The sequence below is a fragment of the Betta splendens genome, chromosome 13 (assembly GCF_900634795.4).
Source record: "Betta splendens chromosome 13, fBetSpl5.4, whole genome shotgun sequence".
Lineage (NCBI taxonomy): Eukaryota > Metazoa > Chordata > Actinopteri > Anabantiformes > Osphronemidae > Betta > Betta splendens.
The window spans coordinates 21,092,065-21,114,920 of record NC_040893.2 but is presented as its reverse complement, the minus strand read 5'-3'; the positions used below and the strand labels follow the sequence as shown (position 1 = coordinate 21,114,920).

The following is a 22,856-nucleotide window of genomic DNA, read 5'->3' as shown; positions in this document are numbered from 1 at the left end:
GTCAGTGCTGTGCATCAGTCCACAGCCAAACTCCAATCATCACATGTAAACCCAACCCTCGGCTGAGCGGCGGCCTCCGGATGCTCCTCCTCACCCGGACCAGAGCAAAGCCCCCAAAGGTTTACTGATTCCTCTAGGCAGCGCACAGCTGCATCAGCTACAGATGAGGAAAGCAACATCAACATCAGCAATTTTACAAACATCTTTTTATTTAGAGCTACTTTCAAGAAAAAATGACAAATGTTCATTGTACAAAGTAATAAAACAGGTTAAAATGTAGAACAGAAATGACTCCTGGTTAGTGTCAGAACATCCATGTATGCAAACTTTTAGAAGACAAATATGTAAATATAAAATATGTATAAGTTACCGGGTTTGTTTGCTCTGATGAGTCATGAGTCATGAACCAATCGCCAATTCAAACTCATAACTCACCTGCAAACACCGGAGATTCTAAAACGCTGCAGTAAACTGGTCATTTGGCAAAGTTTTCAATCTGAACTGCGACCAGACGAGTCTGTGCTGAATCAGATACTGGTGAGCACCGTGCTGGTCGTCATGGTGACAGTGATGGTCCCAGGAAGGTCGCTGTCGCTGCGATTGCCCTTGTCCCTTAGGTGGATCGTCTGCTGGAAACTGCCTTGTTCAGCCGGCAACGTCACCTGACCCAGGAAGGAGTCCTTGAAGACATTGTGGTTGTAGATCTGAGGTAGAGGAAAAACAGTGAAAGCCAGGAGCTCCACAAACACACGCTCAGCTTCACAGGCCACACACAGCACACACCTCAACGAGGACGGGCCGTTTGGCTGTCTTTCTGTAGAAAAGCCCCTTGGTATCAAAGTTTGGGCTGCATGTGTTTTTATGAACGGAGGATCGAACTTTAACTCCTTCACAACGAATGATGACGTAGGGGTCGGAAACTGCAAACAAACAAATGAACACTGAACGCTCCAGAAACAGGACTCATCTGGTGACCTATGACCAGGGGCATTATTTCATCTACGGTCCAGGTTTAACTAACACCATGACTGCTCTGGACCCAGTAGAACCCTCCCATCAGAGCCTCCAATGTAAGCATGTCATCTATTTAACACAGACACCTTGAAGCCACAAAAATAATTAAAATCATTCCACAGTCGTCATTGATAATGCGACCTCAACATGAGGTCGGCTGCATTCTACCTCCATCCGAGTCTTGTCCTGCGAGTCCGTGAGCCTTTATTACGTGGACCTGTGTGATCAGTGAGGGAAAACCACACAGGCCGGACCAGCAGGTCTGTGGAGGCTCGTGTAAAATCAGCTCCCTACAGACAAAGAGACTAATTTATCAGTGATCCGTCATTTAAGCTTGTCTGATTCAAGCTTTAAATGTTTGTCGAACAACTTGACCAGATAAGACAGTGAATCCCTACTTGCAGTCAGACGACACATCTGTGAAGATGCGAAGCAGGAAGTCTCCCTCCAGGCCAGGGTCAAAGGTTGTGGGTATGACGACGTACCGCCCTTCTTTCAGGTCTACGCGTACAAACACAGACCTGGAGTTGATGTAAATGCTCCCACCAAGCTTTTGCTGAGGAACATGCATCCGATAAATCCTGTTCAACTCCACCTTCAGACAGAGAAACAGGAGTCGCTTCATCTCTAAAATACATAAGTAGACTGATAGATATGTAAGTATCAAACATTTATGGTGTTCCATTGAACAAACCAGCAGTGATCCAAGGGACCAAAGCCACTTCCCCCACTCTGAGCTCCAGACCCTGGTACCGACCCTGTGTATGTCGAAGCCGATAGCCAGGTTCTGTCCCTGTCCCTCCTTCAGCCTGGCTCTGCAATCCTTCTGCTGCAGACACACCAGCACCTCATCCTCTGGCTTCTTCACATCAAACATGTACTACACCCAAGACAAAATAAAACAAACACACAAGCTTCAGGTTTCTAGGTCCAATCTGATAAATCAAGCTCATCCGCTGCTTTAGTGTGCGCTTGGATGCATTTTATCTTCATTTGTATTATTTGGGTAAACCTGATGTGACGTCATTGTCAGAACTGGGTTGGACAGCACCTGTGGGTTCTGGAGGTGGGACTGCTTGTTGTTGGAGCAGCCCCCGGCTCGGTTGAGTAACGGGTCATCGTGGCGGGTCCAGGAACCGCGGCTCACAGCCTCCTCCCAGGTCTTATGGACGCTCAGATAGGACGTGTTGATTAGACGACACAGGATGAGGTCGGTGAAGTGAGTGATGAAGTCATCAAACGTCATCCTGTTTATACGAGCAGTGATTTTTTTTTTAGACTCACCTATCAAAACAGCCAAGATGCTACTAGTCAGTGATACTCAGATGCAGCTCCAAGCGACACTCACCAGAACTCTCCATCGTCCTGCACAGTGACGCCAAGCTTCTCCCTTTCACTCTTACTGACTTTCTTCCACTCTTCAGAGCTGAAAAAAGGTCAGGAAGGGTGCTTACTACCATTGACGTGCACAAAAGGACCCATCATGCTGTGACATGGACTCACCTGTCGCTCCAGGGCCCGTTCCACTCCCTCTCCCCCCAGGGGTTCCTCATGCGGATCATAGTGAGTTTGTCCGACTTGAAAAAGGCCAGCAAGCCGTGGCCCAGCCTTAGTCTGCGGACATCAGTCACAGCATAGGCGTGACCCTTGACCAGGCCACAGTCCAGCCGGGCCTCCATGTCTGCTGCACTAGATGCCTGAAAGCAGATGTCTGTCAATCGGTGCCTTTAACCTTCCAGCTGCTGTGTGTGCATTTTTCGTGTCCTGACCCGGATCGAGCAGCTGATGAGACCTCCTCTATTGTGGACTTTCAGGACTCTCTCAAACAATTCATTGCGTTTCACCTCATTTTCTTTCAACATGTTCTCCATCAGGTCCAGTGGCTCGGACACGCCACCAGTGAAATCCACAAGAGCGTCGGCTGTGTTACCTCCATCCAGTGCCTCATAGCAGCCAAACATCCTGAACACACATGCATCAGGACAGAACCTCTAGAACCGTACTCAGACACAGACACAATCTTACTTGGCGTAGGCCTTCTCCACCAGTGCACTCCAGAACTCGTTGCGGTCGTTGGAGCGGCAGTACACCAGCTCTCCATTCACAGTGGGCAACCGGTCATCGATGACGACGTCCACCCACTCACCGAACCTCCAGAACCGGAAGTGGAACATCCCCACATAGGACTTTGGATTGTCTTTATTCCATTCCTGGTCCTTCCAGTCAGGAATCACCTGCAGAAGAAAATCACACATTCTTAACACTGACCTGCGTAAAGTCAGACACTAGTACCAGACAACACTAAGCTTTCCACTCGTTTAGCTTTAATTAAACTTCAGTGTCTATAATTAAACGCAGCAACCAATTTACCCAGGGAATGTCATCCTGCCACATCCTGTTCCCCAAGATCCCTACTGACAACATATTACCACTGACGCACACACAAACACACTGCGATATAAATAAGTGATCCATTGGACCAGGACCAGCTGAGATCCCAGAAGCCATCAGGAAACTCCCAGTCTTCCCACGTGTACGTCATCAGCGCCTCCGGTTGCCTAGCACCCTCACACATCACCCACCTGACGGAGACTAAGCGAACATGTCAGCTTTAACAATAGAAACATATTCCGCATGAAATGCAGTAAACAAAGCTTCAGAAAAGTGACAGGATTTATTTTGGAGCCTTTAGCAAAAAAGATGGTTGATTCAAGGCTTGTTTCTGAGACAGTGAAACACGTGGACAAAGAGAGAAACGTCACAACTCAGCTTTTAAACTATTCAGAAGGCAGGCAGATTGACTGTGTGCAGCTGTGGGCTCTGGCTCATGAGACGCAGTGATCGACGTGTCCTAAGTGAACGACCCTCTGGGTGAGTGTGACGGAAATAGCTGGAAAGGGGAGGGCGCCAGCAGAGGAGGATATGAGAGCAGGCATCGGCACGGCTGCATCCGTGCATCCACCCAGACACGGAAGGCTGGTTCCTCTCCAACCCAGGACCCAACCCGAGCTCAGAGACATGGACCTGGCCGGCTCCTCCAACACGCTGGTGCTGGACTTTAAGGAAGACGTTCCACTAACAGAGGTGAGTTCCAGCTCGCTTATTTCACAACCTGTTAATGTGATTTTAACACAATACAATTCTAAACAGACGCTAATGCTGAAATGTTGAACACATTGTGAGTGTTTGTAAAAGCTGCTCTGACTAAAAGTTCAAGTATATAAGTGTATTCCAAGGCATTCTAGACTCCAGGTAAACTCTAGAAGGTTGCTGTTTGCAGCCACACTGTCCTGCAGGTGCCAAACTTTTGTGAAGCTTTGCTGCAGGACATCTGAATTAATGTACAGAGCTGAGTCTTCCATTCAGCAGTGGTGGCTGTTTGCCACCAGTTAAACCAGCACCAACGTTCTAGTGAGGTTCTGCTGAGAACGCCTCTCCCACGACCGTGTATCTGCACAGCGCTTTGCTGAGCTCTGCTTCCTGTCTTTTCCACATAGATGATGCGTCTCCGTGTGACATCTCTGCAGCGCTCAGGTCAGAAGCGCCAGGATGGCGAGCGTTTGCTTCTTCCCCATGAGGCTGTGTACCGGCTGGACTTCAACAACCAGGACCTCAAGTTCTCGCGCTGGTACTTTTCCCTATCAGGCCACGGCCGTGTGACCGTTACTGGGATATCCCAGCACTGGACACCTGACCTCACCCACCTGATGACACGTCAGCTGCTGGAGCCAATCGGAACATTTTGGCGAAACACCGGTGACCCTGAGGATTCGCCCCTCAAGTCCCTGGAGGCCGACATGCAGGAGTTTGGAGAAAGGATCGCCGAGCTGGCCAAGGTCAGGAAGGTCATGTACTTCCTGTTTGCCTTCAAAGACGGGGCAGAAGCCGCAAAGCTCAGCTGCTCGGTGGAGTTCGAAGCAAAGAAGTGACATCTTTACTGGCACAAATGTGTTAGAAACCTTTGTGAAACCTAGCAGAGCAGAGTTTTCCTTTAATGTTGCGTAATAATAGAAGAATAGTAAAGAATGTTACAGAACATAACCTGCTTTTATAATAATACTTTTAAACTGAAATACTTCTTTCTCTTCTTTTCCTGACCAAGTGTTTTTTGGTAGTTTGCAGCAAAAATATTAGAGGTGGATGAATCCTGACTGTTAATGTGACTTCTATTAAATAACCCACTGAAACGCTCGCTGTGTGCTGATCATTATTGGTTTCAGTGGGCGGTCGGACCGTGAACACAAAGGACGGACGGAGAGGTCAGATAGAAAAAAAATCAAGCTGAAACATACAACTAATTATGAGCCACAACTCAAAAAAACAACAAAATAGACACACATTTTCGCATCTCACGTAAATACATTATTGGTTTATAAATAAGTGGTAACAGACTATACTCAGATTAATCTGTTAAATGTCTTAGACATTGAGTTCTTAACATTTATTGTACAAGTTCACTTGATCGTGTAAAACTGTCTCTATGTGACATGAAGCGTTTGTTTTTGGAACAGTGGAGGCGTCAGGACAACTGGTTGGTCCCCACAGAGGCACAACACCCAAAACGGGCTGCAGAGACCAGGAAGGAGGAACCGTGGAAAACCAGAGGAAAGACACAACGTGGAAGAGCGCGCACACACACACACACACACACACGCGCGCGCGCTCTCGCACGCACACGCGCGCAGACACACACGCACGGTCACACACACACGCACGCTCACACACACGCACGGTCACACACACACGCACGGTCACACACACACGCACGGTCACACACGCACGCACAGTCGCACACGCACAGTCGCACACGCACAGTCACACGCACACACACGCACGGTCACACACACGCACGGTCACACACACACGCACAGTCACACACACACGCACAGTCACACACGCACGCGAACCGTGGAAAACCAGAGGAAAGACACAACGTGGAAGAGCGCGCACACACACACACACACACACACACACACACACACACACACACGCGCGCGCTCTCGCACGCACACGCGCGCAGACACAAACGCACGGTCACACACACACGCACGCTCACACACACGCACGCTCACACACACACGCACGGTCACACACGCACGCACGGTCACACACGCACGCACGGTCGCACACGCACAGTCGCACACGCACGGTCACACACACGCACAGTCACACACACACGCACAGTCACACACACACGCACAGTCACACACGCAAGCACAGTCGCACACGCACGCACAGTCGCACACGCACGCACAGTCGCACACGCACAGTCGCACACGCACAGTCACACACGCACAGTCACACGCACACAGTCACACACGCACAGTCACACACGCACAGTCACACGCACACAGTCACACACGCACAGTCACACACGCACAGTCACACGCACACAGTCACACGCACACACAGGCACGGTCACACACGCACACACACACGCTGACAAAGAGTCAGAGTCAGACATGCGTAGGTTTGAGGACAACGTCAAAACAATATGAAAACAAGCACAAAAGCATAAAGAAGCATCTTTAGCGAACAGCGGACCTGGATTTGGTTTGTTTCAGGCGCCTCCGTCTGAGGGTGACTGGCACCACCTAATGGAAGAAGACACTGAGCAACTACTGAATGGTGCATGGTGGGTAAACAACGCAGGCAAAGTCGTCTCCCTCGGCAAATAATACACACGCCCAGTGACAAACACACGGATACGTACATACATGTCCACACCCAGCGTGGCCGGTTATTAACCAAGTATCCAGGGGTCGGAGAGAGAGGGTGTGTGATAACAGAGCTTTATCCTCAACACAGCCGCTAACGGAGGCGCTTAGCATGAACAGCTACTGACTGCACGTATGTGTGTGATGGAAATGCGTCTGGGACCACAAACCCGCAGTCTTTGTCTTTGTCTCACCTTCTGCCAAAGTGACTCCCTGGAGGCCAGGCTGGAGCAGGCAGCTACAAACCAGCAGTTCCCCAGCTGGCCTTGGTGCAGGTCGTGGGCACTGATGCCATCCACAAACAGACGCGGGTCGCTGCAGAGTTCCTGAGTTCCAGTCAGGTTTACGGGAGTCAATGTTTGGAAATGAGAGAAAACAAAAAGCGATAAATAATCCACGTTACACATGTATGAACATTCCTCATTAAATTCATCACTCATCTTCAGGCAGAGCAGCCGTCGTACAAAAACACCCGCTTCAAAGCCTGAGTTAAACCAGTGGTACACAGCAACAGGCCACGTTACCTCATTAGCAGCTAGGAATGACTTCCACGCCATTACTCACGATTTACTTACTCCAAACACTTAAGATGGCCTGATTTCTCTCCACTTCTTTGGACCAATTAATTCTACACATCATCTTCACATTACATCACATTAATAATTTAGCTACTCTTCCCACGTATTAAAAGAGTTCAGCACAAATCAGAAGGTGGGAAGTCTTGGGTCTTGGTGAGAAGACACAGGACAGGGATTGGTGAGATCTGCACCTCTTTGCCATAAAGAGGCGAGCGCTTCCAAAAGAGCACAAGTGTTTGGGTCAGTGTTCTGTTCAGCTGCCTGTTTGCACCAGTGTCTGGAGGGTAAACAGCTGCAGCTGGAAGATGAAACACTTAAGCAATAAATCCATAACGGGCATCATGTTTCCTCATAGCCTGAACGTAATAAAAACAGCTTTAATGGTTCTTGCTCTTATGGCTAAACACATTCCTGAAATGCAGATTTCTTCAGTGGTCTGTGATATCAAACCAAAAACATGTGCGTTGTCCCACCGTTCACAGTTTATACCACAGGTCAGTATCTACAGAGTGAATGCCCTGTGATGGGCGGATGGACCCGTTATCCTGACAACGCTCCTGAGAACAGGACGGTGGAGGCAAGTGGTTTGTGAGTTTGTGTGTCTACCAACACACAAAGTTAGCAGTTTCTACAAGCCACTTCCTCAGCTCAGCCATACCTCTGGTTGCATTTACTTTAAGTCAAAGAGACGTCAATATGAATACGCACATTCAGACGCTGCTTAGTGGGACCTTACGGGGCCAAATACCTTGAATTCTTCTCCCTACTCAGTTCATCTGAGCTCTACGCTCTCAACACAGATGATCTTTGCGGTCAAAACCACAAGGGCACTTTCTCCCGTACTACGTTTTGACATCAGCTGATTGAATGTGTTTTTGAAAAACAATAGTTTTTAATAATAAAAATACTTGAGGCAGATCCAATTTCCCCACATTCCAGTCTATTGCATGTGACAATCTCACATTAACTTTCTCACCTTAGGCCTTTTCCAAGTGACTTGTCCGATACGGTTGCTCTGGTAGAACAGGGACTGGTCAGACGGGGGAAACAGAGGGTCTTCAAACAGATGCCCGTCCTCCTGGCACTGCCTCCTCAGTGCCAAGAAGCTCTGGCCTTCGTACGGAACAACCATCCCCCTGAAACAGAGAGATCCTCAGCTCCAACGTTTTGTCCACTACAAACGTGGGCACATTAAGTTCTGCTTGTGTTGAGGTCTGTTTACCACTTTGAAATATTTGTCCTGGTTTGAGTTATTGAGGCGTGTATGTGCAAATCAGACAGGGTCTGGGAGGCACCTGTAACGAATGATGATTTCTGGAGGTTTTGGTGCAAAAAGAACAAATAATGATGAGTAAAATGTAAATAACTTTGCTAGAAGTAAAACTTAAATGCTGATGTTTTCACGTCACATCAAAGCTGCCGATCTGCAGATAAGGAACGTCAAGAAGGATACGCCTCGCTTTAGATCATCAGACAATTTAACGTGTTACATAAGTTCTGTGACAACACGTGACAGTAAGGCAAACAGAAACTGGGACGCTCATGTTTGAATGTGAATCACAGAGTAAGCAAGGACATGATGAAAGTTGCAGGACTTTCATCATGCAGGACTTGTTGCTGAGAGCAGCATGTGTCTGATCAGACATTCAGCGTTTTCCCTGAATGATAAAAAAGGAAGCATACAGAAGGTGTCATCATAACTGAAACAGTGTGTTCTGCTTGTATGGAGTCTATTCCCAGAAAGCAGCTGAACTCTCAGCTGATCAATGCTGATGATGACAAAGCTCCAACGAGTGAATAAAAGCAGTGCTGCCATATTGATGTAGAGGAAATGCTTAATATTGAATCAATAATAAACTTCATCTGGCTTAGAGACAGTAAGGAATACCACTAGTACTATTGTTTAACTTCTTTATATTAACATGAACTTAAGGGCAACTGAAGCTGAAAATCTGTGATCAGAAGTGTTGCTTTGAAAAGAAAAGCAAGAAAATCAGAAAAGTTGTAAAACATTTTGCAAAAGAAGTTACACATACTGAGATGAGTCACCAGACAGGTTCAGAGTTACAGAGGGCTCTGACTCATGTTGGCTTCGATCAGTATTTTCATGTGAATGACTGACTTCTCGGTTTGGCAGTATTTCAGTTGTTTTACATTACTGTGATAGTAAAACTTTTTATCTTGGACTTCCAGGTGTTTGGAGCTCGTTACTTCATTTTCTGAAGCACCATTTGGTTTCTGCTTCACAGAAAGTGCCGTTATGTGACAGTACGTTAGTCCTGAGCCTCATCTGTTTTGCACAAAAAAGAACCTTGAGTCAAGAGTCGACGACCAGGTTGAAGTTGCTCAGCAGAAAATAAATTTGTAAGTACTAATTGATACTTGATCACTCGCTTCAGCTAAATGAACACCTGGACATTTTGTACTTGGTGAGTAAAGTGGATCGATCACGTCAATCATGTGATGAAAAAAAAAAACAATCCGACATTGTCTTAGTTTGTGTTTGTGGTGTTTTTCCTGTGGTTTTTCTTTCAGATGGCTGAGGCTTCATTTGCTTCAGTTTTCTCTGTCTGCGTGTTTTCATAAGCTGCAGTGTCACAGTTGAGTCCTCACAACGTTTGACTGAGCAAACCAACACATTTACAACACACAAAAAAAGAAACAGCTGTCCCAGTCTGGCTGATGCTTTATCCTGTGGCCTCCAGTCAAACAGAACTGATGAACACAGCCAAGCAGTTCATGGTTTCTGTGGAGCAGCAGCAGACAAACCTGTTGATGTGACAGCTCAACAACAGTAAAAACAGAAGTCTGTCATTTTAGGTCACAAAATTTTGCATAAACACTCAGATTCGCTTAGTTGAAAGTAGCTTAAGGATTCATAAAAACAAAAGTACATAAAAGCAATCGTAACAGAAATCCCCTACAAAATAAAAAGGGCAAAACAGATAGATGTTAACCCCTGCAGAATCGCTAGCTAGCAGCAGCAGACCAGCAGACAAACAGCAGTATTGTTTGGGTTATTGTCGTCGTTTGACTTCCGCTTAGTGTTGCTAGACATACGATAATTATCGTAGTTATACGATAGTTTTGACACTGTTGTTCTTCATGTTTACTGTACATGTCGTTTTGATTGACGCGCACATCACCAGAAACTGTTTTTACTCGTAGCTGATTGGCTCTTCCTGTCTGTAAATCACGTAAGCAGCGCTGCTGGTTGGTTCGGTGATCTGCTCGTGTTTATTTTTTCACAGTCGTCCAGCGTCACAAGAGCGAAAATAATCAATTGCGAGTTTAGAACCGATGACAATTAGTAAAAGACAAGACTCCGGTGGTGCAGAGACAGGCAAGTAAACCAAGCAGCTTCATCGGCGTGTCTGTCTGACGCTACGTTTAGCGACTTTAGCTCCAAAAATGAATAAAGGAATTATATAATTGAAATAATTAAGCCTGTGTTCTTCGTTAGGTTATGTGCAAAGAGGTTTGTTTTTAAATGTACTGTGATTTTTAAAGTTGTTTTTATCTCATACGATAGTTTGGGTCAAAACCCGATCATTTAAAGCTACAGCACCATATTTCTTCATTCATCACACTGCTTCAGTTCCACAAACCTTTACATTTTATTTTGAAGACCGTTAACGGAAGTGGATTTGTTACCGCAGACTAGCTTAAAACAAAAGTTTCTCGGCTTTTCGTCGTGAGTTTGTATAAAAACGGGTAACACTAAACTGTGTCAAATTGCGCTTTTTAATGTTGCAACACTTCTATGTTAAAATTTCTATAGCTAGTTAATACGAAGTTGATGTGTAGTTTGTTCGGACGATGGAGTAATCAATTACACTATGTAAAGGAAAACAAACAGCATTTAAGTTTTGGGCTGTTCCCGCAGATTTTAACATTATTTGAGTTAATTGGACTTTACCGTGAAGCTACCTGCGAACGTTTGCTCTGGCTGTTCTGGCTGCTCCTCTTCCTCGTCAGCCGGAGGGGGGTCGCTACTTTCAGCTTCCTCGGAGTCGTCGTTTCGCTGATGTTCGTTTCAGCTTCAGTTCGCCTATTTTACAACACAGAGAGTCGAAGGAGGAGCCGCGGTTCTGCGGAGCCCGAACCGCCTCCATGCCTCATCAGGCTGATTAAATGATACCTTCCTGTGTGGCTCGGACAAACTGGCATCGAAATCTCCTCCAGATGACGTCACCCGGAGTCTTTTAGAAGTTTTATAAGTGAGATGTTTTAATATCAGGGACAGTGTGGTCCTTGTGCTATAGCAGTGCACAGATATGGATACAATAAACGGGAAATCGACTAGCAAACATAAGATGTGGAGGAAGGAACATCCGTAGCATATTAATTAATTGTAAATAATTAATTATTATTATTAATTATACACATAATTGTAAATATTTTTTGTCTCAAGAGGGAACAAAGACGGAGTCAGACCACATATAATTCCTTAGTTGTCCTTTGCAAACTTGACCATTAAAGCTGATTCTGATTCTAATTCTGATTCTGATATTATGAGGCTGGCATGATGGACGTAGATAGATAAACTTTATTGATGCTGGAGGAACCACAGGAAAAGAACAGAATAACTAACTAAATAAGAGTGCAAAATGGAACACAAGCTTACATGTTAACAGATTTACATATTTAAAGCTTAGGCATTAAATTTGTGCAGAGTAAGAAGAAACATGTAGCATGTGAAGAACATGAACAGATCTTATGCGAATGATGCGGTTTCTGTTGTGAACTGATGACCTCTGGTGGATGTTTTAGTAACTACAGACACAACTGTACTGTATTTCCAAATGTGAAATACAGTATAGGAGCCTGTACAATAATTGATCCAGCTTCATTGTAGCAATCCACGTCTGGACTGAGGTAACCTGACCTACATGTGAAATTACTCCCTCCTTTGAAGAGCCTCTACGTCCTTTCCAGTCCCCAGAGATAAGGGATCCTGAATCTTTCTCCACCACAGGAGACTGGTTTCTATCACAACAGGCACGCGCCAACATCTCAAATGTCCATATCAAAGAACCATGAGTCCACTTTGTTGATCTACCTGTAAATCTCACAGGATTCCACCTCTGCTTATCATTCCAAAAGGACAGGCTGTCACATTTATCACTGAGAAGCTGTCTCTCCCAGAACTGGGACCACCAGCAATAAAATGTGGAATGTGCTCATCAAGAGAACGAGAGACTTCATTTGGACACAAGTTCTGGTTCCGATGCACCAGAACTTTCAACTTCCATGAAACAGATGCCATTGTACTCTGTGGACAAAATGTTTTCATTTGATACTAGATTGGTTTCTGTGTGATGTTTAATGCCCAATCTACAGATTTGCCAGGAAATTCTTAAAGTTACAAAGGGACTTCAACTCATCACCATGCTTTCCTTTGTGTGAAGACACTAAGTTGAAATAGAGAGACTCACCTTCTTTACTTCTTTTAATCTGTGCAACATACACATGGACTATTTCCACCAGCTACAATTAGGTATCCTCATTATTGTATTACATTTTTAAGTGTTACAATTGTTTAATTAGTAATGTCAAGATTAGGTCATTTATAATTTGATTTTGCTTGCATTTATTATTTGTGTATGTTTTAGTGTTTACTGGCTGTTACATAGGGACAAGACCAGTCATGAGGAATAACATTACATTTGTTTTAGCGTTTTAAGGGACCACGTATAAGACCTTAATATTCTATGCATTTAATATTGCTGTTTAACCATTCTGAATTCTCTACCCTTTTATGGGGTGCCAAATGTAAAAGTAGCACCTATAACTAGTGTTCTCACATTTAACTAAATGACACAACATGTTTTCTCACATTTAGTTAAATGTGCAAAAGTCTAAATGTAAATGTTTAATATAAATCCATCCATCCATTTTCTTAACCGCTTACTCCCTAGTGCGGGGACACGGGGGTGCTGGAGGCTACGGGCGAGAGGCAGGGTACACCCTGGACAGGTCGCCAGTTCATCACAGGGAAACACAGAGACAGACAACCATTCACTCACACACTCACACCTACGGGCAATGGAGAGAAGCCAATCAACCTAATGCACGTCTTTGGACTGTGGGAGGAAGCCGGAGATCCCGGAGAGAACCCACGCAAACACGGGGAGAATGTGCAAACTCCACACAGAAAGGCACCAGGGCCGCCTCCGGGAATCGAACCCAGAACCTTCTTGCTGTGAGGTGATAGTGCTACCCACCGCACCACCATTTAACACTTACCATTTACATTTTCAGACTTTTGCACATTTAACTAAATGTGAGAAAACATGTTGTGTCATTTAGTTAAATGTGAGAAAACTAGTTATAGGTGCTCCTTTTACATTTGGCACCCCATACCCTTTTGAGTGTCAAAGTGATCGTTACATGTGTATTGTGTTATGGTGTGATGGAACTTTGAGCTTGATGAAAAGAGGAAAGCTTAGTTATCCCAGATTTAGGAGCGATCCAAATCAAATAGTTTGATTCCTGATCTGAAGAGGTGGAACTCTTCACCACTGGTTGAAGTCATTTCTCCGCCCTGCAGTGACCACTGCCCCAGAGGTATTTAAACCAGTGACACCCAAGGCAAAACGGATTTCCCTCTATCTTCAAACTTCTTTCACTTTTTCCTTTCTGCGTCGCATTACTTTTCTTTAATTTTCCGTTGTCCTTAAATTTTGTAAACCTAAGTTAAACTTAGAGACACGAACGAACAACGATTTTTGTAATGTTAGAAAGTCATCAAGAAACTTCGCGAAACTGAAACTATTATTCAGTCCTTAATTGACTCGCTATTTTTGATCAAACTAATTAAATTAGATTCCAGCCCGTTTGCTTTTTGGGCTAGTTTAAGCAGTGCTGACGCTTTGCAACACCCTGAAAGTCCAGCCTGGCTGACTGTTACTCTGCTGAACCCGAGCCGTCATCATCACCGCGGGCGACGATTCCTGGCCCAGAGGCCGTGGCACCTGGACCAGAGGGCACCTCTGCTCAACCCACCGGTAACGGGAAACGCTGCACAGCGGCTACAGCTCCAAACTGAGGCAAGACGAACATCTCTAATCCTCTGAGAAGTCTGGTGTTTCTCAAAGCGCTAAAATTGAACATTCCAAATTGATTAGTTATCCTTAGATTTGAATTAGTTAGAGACAAATACTCTTTTCTCTTGATCAAAGCCATCACACACTCAGGTCTTGACCATTCTTTGGGTTTCACTCATTGATTCATTCACTGTTCATCATCTCATTCTGATCATTCTCTCATTTTCTGTTCTGTTTATTTGAGTATTTCCATATTATGTTATTCATATATCCAGTAGTGTTAGATTAATAAAACGTTAAAAGGAATCTAGTTTTGTGTGCATTGCTCTTCAGATTTAAACAGAGGTCACTGAACCGCGACAAGAATTCACGGCATAAGAGACTGATTTGGTTTTATCACAAGAAAGTGGTTATTGTTGTTCATGAGTGGTAACTCATTGAATTGATATCTGGCTTTGACTAGATTAATACAAGCGTGGTTTCAGCTTTAAAACAAACCTGGTGCCCCAACTTCGAGGTATATTAATGTTTTGCATTAATATCAAACTATTAATAATTTGAATCCGCTACAAGAAGCTCTGGCAGGCAGTTGTTATTCCAGTGAAAGTACACAAGATGGTAACTCGCTCCAGAGAAGTTAAACAAGCCATTGACCTGCTTGAGACAAGCACCGTCCGTGTAGAGGTGGAGGGCATACATCGCTACGCCACACCCCTACTCCGGCGAAAGGACATGCCGAACCTGCAAACCACCCCTGATGCTGTCATGCCTAACTTGAGGAGTGTGGAGAGAAGGCTTAAGAAAGATCCAGATCGAGCTAAGATCTACAGTGCAGAGATCGAGAAGCTGGTTCAAGCTGGCTCCGTGGTCAAGCTGTCTCCTGGAGAGGTGAACCAAGCAGCAGAATCCTGGTACATCCCACACCACCTGGTCAGTCATAATGGCAAGCATCGTCTGGTGTTCAACTGTTCCTTTCAGCACAAGGGCCAAACCCTGAATGAACATCTCCTACCTGGTCCAACCTTGGGACCCTCCCTCCTTGGTGTCCTCCTGAGATTCAGAGAGCATGCGGTGGCAATTAGTGGGGATATTAAAGGCATGTTGCACCAGGTCCGACTGCTTCCTGAGGACCGCTCCCTTGTGCACTTTGTGTGGCGTGACCTACACACCAACGGACCTGTCACAGTCTACGAATGGCAGGTCCTCCCCTTTTCCACAACCTGCAGCCCCTGCTGTGCAACCTTTGCACTGCAGCGCTACACCAGAGACAACGGTCAGAGTGACAAGCAGTTACACTAATCGATGGAAAGATGTTTCTATGTCGATAACTGCCTTCAGAGTCTACCAACCATGGAAGAAGCATGGAGGCTGGTGGACAAGCTAAGAGCTCATCTGTCTCCAGCTGGGTTCATCCTGCGCCAGTGGGCAAGTAATGAGCCAAATGCTATTAGCCACCTACCTGAAGACATCAGATCTACGAGTGCTGAGCTTTGGCTTAACCAGAATAAAACAGACACTTCTGAGCCGGCCTTAGGCCTCAGTTGGCACTTCTCTACCGACTCTTTAGGTTATAGACACCGCCCAATCAGTTACGGTTCTCCCACCATGAGAAACATTTATAAAGTCCTAGCCAGTCAATACGACCCATTAGGGCTGATTTTGCCTTTCACCACACGAGGCAAACTACTGGTGAGGAGTCTCTGGGACCAGCCTAGAGGCTGGGATAACCCCCAGTTACCACCAGAACTACTCCAGCAGTGGAAGACCTGGGAAGAGGAGTTGCTGTTCCTCCCTCAGGTGCTTCTACCTCGTCCATACACACCACTTATCCGAGAGAGAGAGATTCACATATTCTGTGATGCATCTGAACAGGCATACGGCGCAGTGGCTTATATGAGAATGGTGATGAGCAAAGGTCATGTGCATCTGGCTTTCCTAATGGCTCGCTCTCGTGTTGCACCAAAACGGGTTCTCTCCATGCCTCGGCTCGAACTGAGCGCTGCCCTCATCGGAGCTCATCTTTTCAGTCTCTTAGAGAATGAGCTCACCCTGGACATTAAGAGCACTGTATTGTGGTCAGACTCTACCACAGTACTGACCTGGCTGCATTCCAAGTCTTGCCGCTTTAAGGTCTTCGTTGGCACTCGCATAGCTGAGATCCAGGAACTGACCCCCCGTCACACTCAGCTCAAAATGCTGCAGATGACATCACAAGGGGCAAGTCACTGCAGGAGTTGACAAGACCCAATAGATGGAGTCAAGGCCCATCGTTCCTCCTACTTGACCCAAACCAGTGGCCTTCCGATCCAATTGGCACCTTGAGTGAGGCTTTAGATCAGGCCGAGCTGCATAAAGGGAATTACTGTGGAGTTTCCACAACAGCAGATTCTGACACTCCAAGCTCCATGGAGTATGACACCTGGCTGCAGTTATTGGAGAAGACTATCCAACAGTTGCTTGGGGCGGCCCCTGGAGGGGAATCCTTATCGGCCAAGGACTATCATCAGGCTGAGGCTTGGTGCTAAACAGAGCGCAGCTGAAAAGCTTCCCTGCAGAATACCAGTGCCTGAAGTCAGCTTAACCGGTTCCTCGTAGCAGTCGTCTCCTAGCTCTGTCACCAGAGTTCGACCAAGTTGGTGAAGTCATCCGAGTAGGTGGTCTTCTTCGTCGCTATGAAGACCTAATTTACAGCAATCTTCACCCTCTGGTGTTGGACTCAGGTGCAACACCCGGTAACCGCCTACTCATCAAGGACTTTGACTGTCGTCTGCGGCATCCCGGGCCAGAGAGAGTCTTCGCAGAGATCCGGCGTGCCTACTGGATTCTGAGAGGTCGAGAAGCGGTTCGGCATTTCCAAAGAACTTGTCCTGAGTGTCGTCGGTGGAGATCCCAACCTACAGTCCCCAAGATGGCAGATCTACCAGTTGCTTGGCTTCGCCTCTTTAAACCTGCCTTTTTCTACAGGTGTAGACTGCTTTGGGCCACTTGAGGTCAAGATAGGTCGTCGGGTTGAAAAGAGGTGGGGGGATAATTTTCAAGTGTCTTACTGTCAGAGCTGTTCACCTTGATATGCTGACATCTATCGATACCGACTCGTTTCTGATGGCAGTCTGGAGATTCAGTGCTAGGAGAGGAGCACCTGCTGAGCTGTACTCAGATCAGGGTACCAACTTTTGTGGTGGAGAGAGAGAACTGTAAGAAGCATTAGCTGGAATGAGCATGGACCTGCGAAGGCTCCTGGCTCCACAGAAGATTCTCTTCCACTTCAATCCAGTGTTTGGGAGCGAGAAATCCGATCGGTGAAGACAGCGCTCTACACTACGGTTGGAACACAGCCCTTACCTGAAGAAGTCCTTCGCACTGTCCTAGTGGAGGTGGAGGGCATTCTTAACTCCAAACCGTTAGGCTACGTGCCTTCAGATGTCAGCGATCCAGACCCTGTGACTCCAAACTGCCTTTTGATGGGGCGGCCGGATGGATCACTGCCACAAGTGGTCTACGCCAAGGAAGAGCTCCTGAGTCGCAGGAGGGCCTAGCATACACAGGTGCTTGCCGACCACTTCTGGTCTCGCTTCATTCACCTTTACCTGCCTGGCCTGCAGTCCCGCCAGAAATGGCAGACACCTTCAGTAGATGTCACAGAGAGCTCTGTGGCAATCATTGTGGACCCGCAGCTGCCTAGGGCATCTTGGCCGATTGGTCGGATATCCAAGGTGCATCCCAGTCCTGATGGACTAATCAGGTCAGCAGACAGAGAGCATGCGGTGCCAATTTTACCAGCCGTTCCGGCTGACAATTAAACGGTCACCTCAAGTTGTTGTTTAAGTTAACGGTGGCTTTTGTTATGAGCAAATGTATTAGATACATTTGGGGGCGGCTGTACAAAAGGTTCTGTGAGACGGTGTGGTTGACAGCGGAATTCCCACGTTCCTTGAAGGGGTCTCGAATCGCGGAACAGCACGAAAGCAGAGAGGACTTTGCCAGCTAACTTCGACTCGTTAATAGACAGTTTTACAGTGTCGAGGGTGTGCGTGTGTGCACATAGTAAGTGCGAGTTGTAACCACTTCAACAGCCTCACATTCGACTTCAGAGTCAGATTTTGGATCAAATGTATGGTTGAACTCCACTACGAGGACGAGGTAGCCAGTTTCGCTGTTACAATTGATTCAGTGACCTTGACGTTTTATTCCTGTGGCGGATCACGGCTATGCGCTTCCTCAAAGGGGTGTGGCCATCAACTTCGCCTGCGACACAGCCCTTAAACCGAGCGTTGTGGACGAGAGCTTTAAACACACGTTTTCAGACGGGCTGTGTGGGCGATCTACAGAGGTTTTTGGCATGAAAAATTACAGTCACCTTACTGAGACATCAAGGTCCAATTCCTCAGCATTCTGTAGCATGAAAAAAGCGTGTGCATGGACTTTTAAAAAAAAGTATAGCAAAATGTAATATTCCACTAATGTTTATATAGGGATTTGCATACTTTCTTGGTAGAATCCATTTTTAACACTGTGCCAAAAGTGGAAAGGATCTGGTTCTGGTAGTCTTGAACATTATTGGCCTCAGCCAAAAGAAAGGTGTCACGCAAAAGTGGTGCAGAAGGCAGGTCTCTTGGAGGAGGTGGAGCCTGGAACCTGTGCCTCAACGCATAAATGATACCACCGGGTTCTGCCACAATCATGAGCAGCGTAGTGTGCAGATCCTTGCAGTGAAGGTACTCTTCATGATGATTCTCTTGGATCTGCCGGCACACTTTGATCATAGTGTTCCCTTCAGTCCTGTCACACAGAAGATGCACAACGTTTGTGTCCAAGCTACGTTAGTAAGCAGAGCAAGCTGAGTCAGTTGAACCACTGCTGTTTAGTTAAATTCACACTATGCATTCAGTTTACTCACTTGCTAGTGAAAACAGCAGGAAACATGGCTTGATGGGCTCCGTTCAGCTGTGCCAGAATAGCAGCATCCCATGCAAGCCACCGTCCTACCTACGTGGGTCCTGCCTGCCTTGGTACATGGGTACATGTACAAATAAAGGCTAAAAATCGCATCAACTACTCCTTTTGCTGAGCTCAGACACATGCTAGTTCGATTCAATTACACAAAGACATAGGCTGGAGGTTCTGGAGAGTAGAACCATACGTCATCACCCGTCTCCTCTTGAGCACACCTGTGTTGTCTTTGTAAATGTGAACAGCGGTGAATATTCTTGTGGTGTCCTTAAGCCAGTGGATGTCAGCAGATGGGATGGCATCGGGTTTCTCCCACCCATGCACCCGACCGTCTGATTCCACCTGCGAAATAAATGGTGTATACAACAACATGTCTAATGATTCTTGTCTACAAATTGACATTAATACGAAGGTTTCTCAATGCTCCTTGCATTCAAATCGACGTGTCACTTAGAGGTGCCTGCAAAGGAGGAGCATTACCCTGGGATGTGGATGGAACGTCTTTGGGCTGAACAGTAGACTTTGGCTGGTTCAGCCAGGCAGCTGTCTTTGACTGCTCAGGACAGATTGTGGACAGGGATGTGAGGCTTCTCATCCTGAGGGTGTAATGCATGTCTAGGTGTCTTTGAAGGCAACTTTAAGGGCATGGGATCCTGGGAATGAGACTTCTGGGACTTTATTCTATCTAACAAGTAATAAAACAGAAGTAGTGTAAGTGTAATAAAGTGTAATAAAAGTTTTATTATAAAATAAATCATTGAACATCCATTAACTCTCTGCATATCATGTACCTTCCACAACCTAGGCTGCAGCTGCCAGTTCATCATCATCATCTCCATCACCACCTGGCCATAAAGAGGGTCTGAAACTGGAAGTCCTTTTCTTCTCCTGCCACACAACGAACGGTATTTAGCTTTACAGATGGACCATTTGTGATTTGAACCGAAACATGATTAACATTCTTTATGTCACACTTACATCCTCCTTGTCATTAATATATCTCCTGAACCTCTTCATTTGCATACTTGTGATGTGGGTCAGTGGTGTGTTCAACCACCTCCTCACAGAACTGTTTGCCTTCTTTATCATGTCCCTCTGTTCTCTACCTTTCTATGGGGGTTTGACATCTCTTTTCTGTGCTTGTCAACTATGCTGCAATCACAAAGGTACATGAATGTAGTTGGGTCATTATTCTCACTGAAGTTCCTAAAGGAACAATGAACCTGAATGAACCCCAGAACGCTGATGAACGTCAAAGGCTTGTAACATGCTGCCCCTGTAGTTTTTCACCTACAAAGGTAATAAATGTAACTCACCTACTAATTCATGTGTCCTACGTAGTTCTCCACAAGTGTGTCCATACTGGGCAAACAGCAACACCAGGCTTCCCAGACACTGCTGACGTGACGGTGCAGGGACTCCCTCTGCTTGGAGGATCTTCTTTGCATGGTCCAGTGCAATGAGTGGGTTTAGGAGCTCCAGCGGAGGTTTGGGGAAGACCATTTTCTTCTCCCAGTAAAGACATGCCTCTTTAGTCGACACCAGTACATTGTGTAGCATTTACACTAGTGCTTGATCTTTATGCATACTCATTAAAAAAAATTATGTAAAAGTCACAATGTCTGTTTATGCAGCTCCACAAAACAAGTGAAGGCTGTTCTCCTGCTCCTGGATTCCTCCACTTGTCTTCTTTCCTATTGCCATGTGCACCGAGACCAGGCACCTTCTTCCTTTGCTCTGGGCTCCAGTGTTGGAGTTGGACGGGCCGCGTGAGGCTGTGCAGGCCCATACGCCATGCACAGGACCGGCAGTAAGGTAACATTTATCAGTGTTGTTGTTTCAGTGAGATTAGAGACGCTGCACTTCAGCCACGTAAGCAGAGACATTTAGAAAGTTTGGGTTTGCAAACTTTATTTTGGTTAGGGGAATGTTTGTGCAAGACATTTTATTCCTGAAGGTTAGGCATAACTGGAATATCACATTTTCACAAAGTAGAGACAGTCCACCCCTCCTCCATCGAATACGTCTCTGAAAATCAAAGACAATCCTGAACCGGAGGAAAATGCAGTCACTCATCTGCCACATGACCGTAAACCACAACATACAGCAAGCTTTGGGTGGAAACTAGGAACCACTCACTCACTCCGATTTTTCATTCAGAGGTGGTTTTAGTTGTGCTCTCCTCCAGCTTGTCGCCAATTACGCTTGGAACCTAAGTTCCCAACAGAAGCTCCCCAGGCGGGAGCTTTCAGAGGGGGACGCTTGGTCACTTTGGTCAGTGAGTCAGCAGCAAACGGTTCACACATCCTGACAGAGTCTTAGAATCGTGGCACACTTCAGGACTTCAGTCCATGACACAGTATCAGTAGTTACACTAAAAAGCTTGGTCCCCCAACAGATAGACGTCATACCCAAGCTTCACACACACGCACTCAAGCATCCATGCACACGTTTCTCCAAACTAAAGCCCAGTGGAGGCACTTCTTATGAAACTGTAGAACCTGACTATGTCGGGCTGGAAAGAGGCAGTTTAAATGAACGGGTGTGCCAAAGCGTTGGAGGCAAACTGATCCGGAAGCGGTGTGTCTGTAGGCCAGAACACCATCAGGTTCCTGTAGAAGAACGTCTATGTGCAGCTTGTTTACTCTGAGCCCATCTCACAAAGAGGAATCTCCTTTCAGAGACACCAGCCCAAACATCGTTCCGACACAAATCATACTAATGTGTGATCAGATTAAATTCGGTAGCAGCTTCAAGGGGCAGGCACATCAATGAGAGCCAGGGAAAAACTCCAGAAACGCTACAGCTCAACGCTGTCCTTTCTCCCTTTGCACCTGCACAATGTTCTGAGAAGGATCCAGAGGGAGGATAAATGCTCCAAGCCTGCAGACAATCACTCGCCAGTCTGCTTCGGTGTGGTCACCGATGGCACTGAATATGCAAAACAGATATGGCTTCAGGATGCAGTGGTGCAGGAATAAATTAAAACTAGACTGGGACATTTATTAAGTGTAACAACTAAAACTTCTATTAATTCTGCTAAATACTAATCATACTTCTCTCGTCATTTTCAACCATCGACAGATAAGTGACATTTGCGTCAGTAGGACGTGAACAGAACAAGTAGAAGAAGCATTGTTACCGTACTGGTAAAAGAAACGGTGTCTGAGAGCAGTTAGTGTCAGACATGATGGCTGCAAGATTTCAGATGAACGAAGAATGTTACTGTTAAGTTTGGATCCTGTAAGAGAAAGTCAGTAAAGTTAAGCATGTGAGACATTTAAAGCGTTTTTCCCCTAACCTGCATGAACTGTTCAGTCACAGAGAGCAGAGGAGTTGGACAGGTAACCTCCCCCGCGCCCCTCCAGCCTGACAGTTTCTTGCACGCTTGCAAGTGATCAATTTGCTTTTCACATACTGCTATAGAAAAACAGGCTAATGGACTTTCAGCTCCTTAAACAAATGTTAAGTGACCTCTACATTTCAAGTAGGACCATCTACAAAAGTGATACATGAAATAACTACTTCAAAAGCTCAATTCTTTAACT

General features: G+C 46.0%; 1 protein-coding gene and 1 long non-coding RNA gene across 12 annotated transcripts; one reads left to right on the top strand and one right to left on the bottom strand.

Moving 5' to 3' along the window:
• Window positions 1-187: 187 nt before the first annotated feature.
• LOC114868025 (calpain-5-like) lies at window positions 188-11,379 on the bottom strand. Of its 10 annotated transcripts, none has more exons than XM_055514061.1 (14): window positions 11,240-11,376; window positions 8,532-8,604; window positions 8,286-8,445; window positions 6,926-7,057; window positions 3,040-3,248; window positions 2,784-2,976; window positions 2,518-2,711; window positions 2,363-2,440; window positions 2,066-2,261; window positions 1,709-1,894; window positions 1,413-1,609; window positions 1,183-1,304; window positions 784-920; window positions 188-704 (listed from the first exon to the last, which is right to left on the bottom strand). In XM_055514061.1, exons 3-14 carry the CDS (start codon window positions 8,439-8,441, stop codon window positions 528-530), a joined length of 1,977 nt encoding a protein of 658 aa, XP_055370036.1. In that variant the 5' UTR covers window positions 8,442-8,445; window positions 8,532-8,604; window positions 11,240-11,376; the 3' UTR covers window positions 188-527. The 10 variants fall into 10 exon arrangements, with proteins under 10 accessions (XP_055370036.1, XP_029027141.1, XP_029027145.1 ...); XM_029171308.3 differs by having other exon boundaries at window positions 8,532-8,623; window positions 11,240-11,374; XM_029171312.3 differs by having other exon boundaries at window positions 1,772-1,894; window positions 8,532-8,623; window positions 11,240-11,374.
• Window positions 11,380-17,750: 6,371 nt separating this feature from the next.
• LOC129605019 (uncharacterized) lies at window positions 17,751-21,069 on the top strand. Of its 2 annotated transcripts, none has more exons than XR_008696480.1 (3): window positions 17,751-18,498; window positions 20,114-20,213; window positions 20,943-21,069. It is a non-coding gene; the product is annotated as an uncharacterized LOC129605019 (long non-coding RNA). The 2 variants fall into 2 exon arrangements; XR_008696479.1 differs by lacking the exon at window positions 20,943-21,069 and adding an exon at window positions 20,650-20,915 and having other exon boundaries at window positions 17,752-18,498.
• Window positions 21,070-22,856: the final 1,787 nt, after the last annotated feature.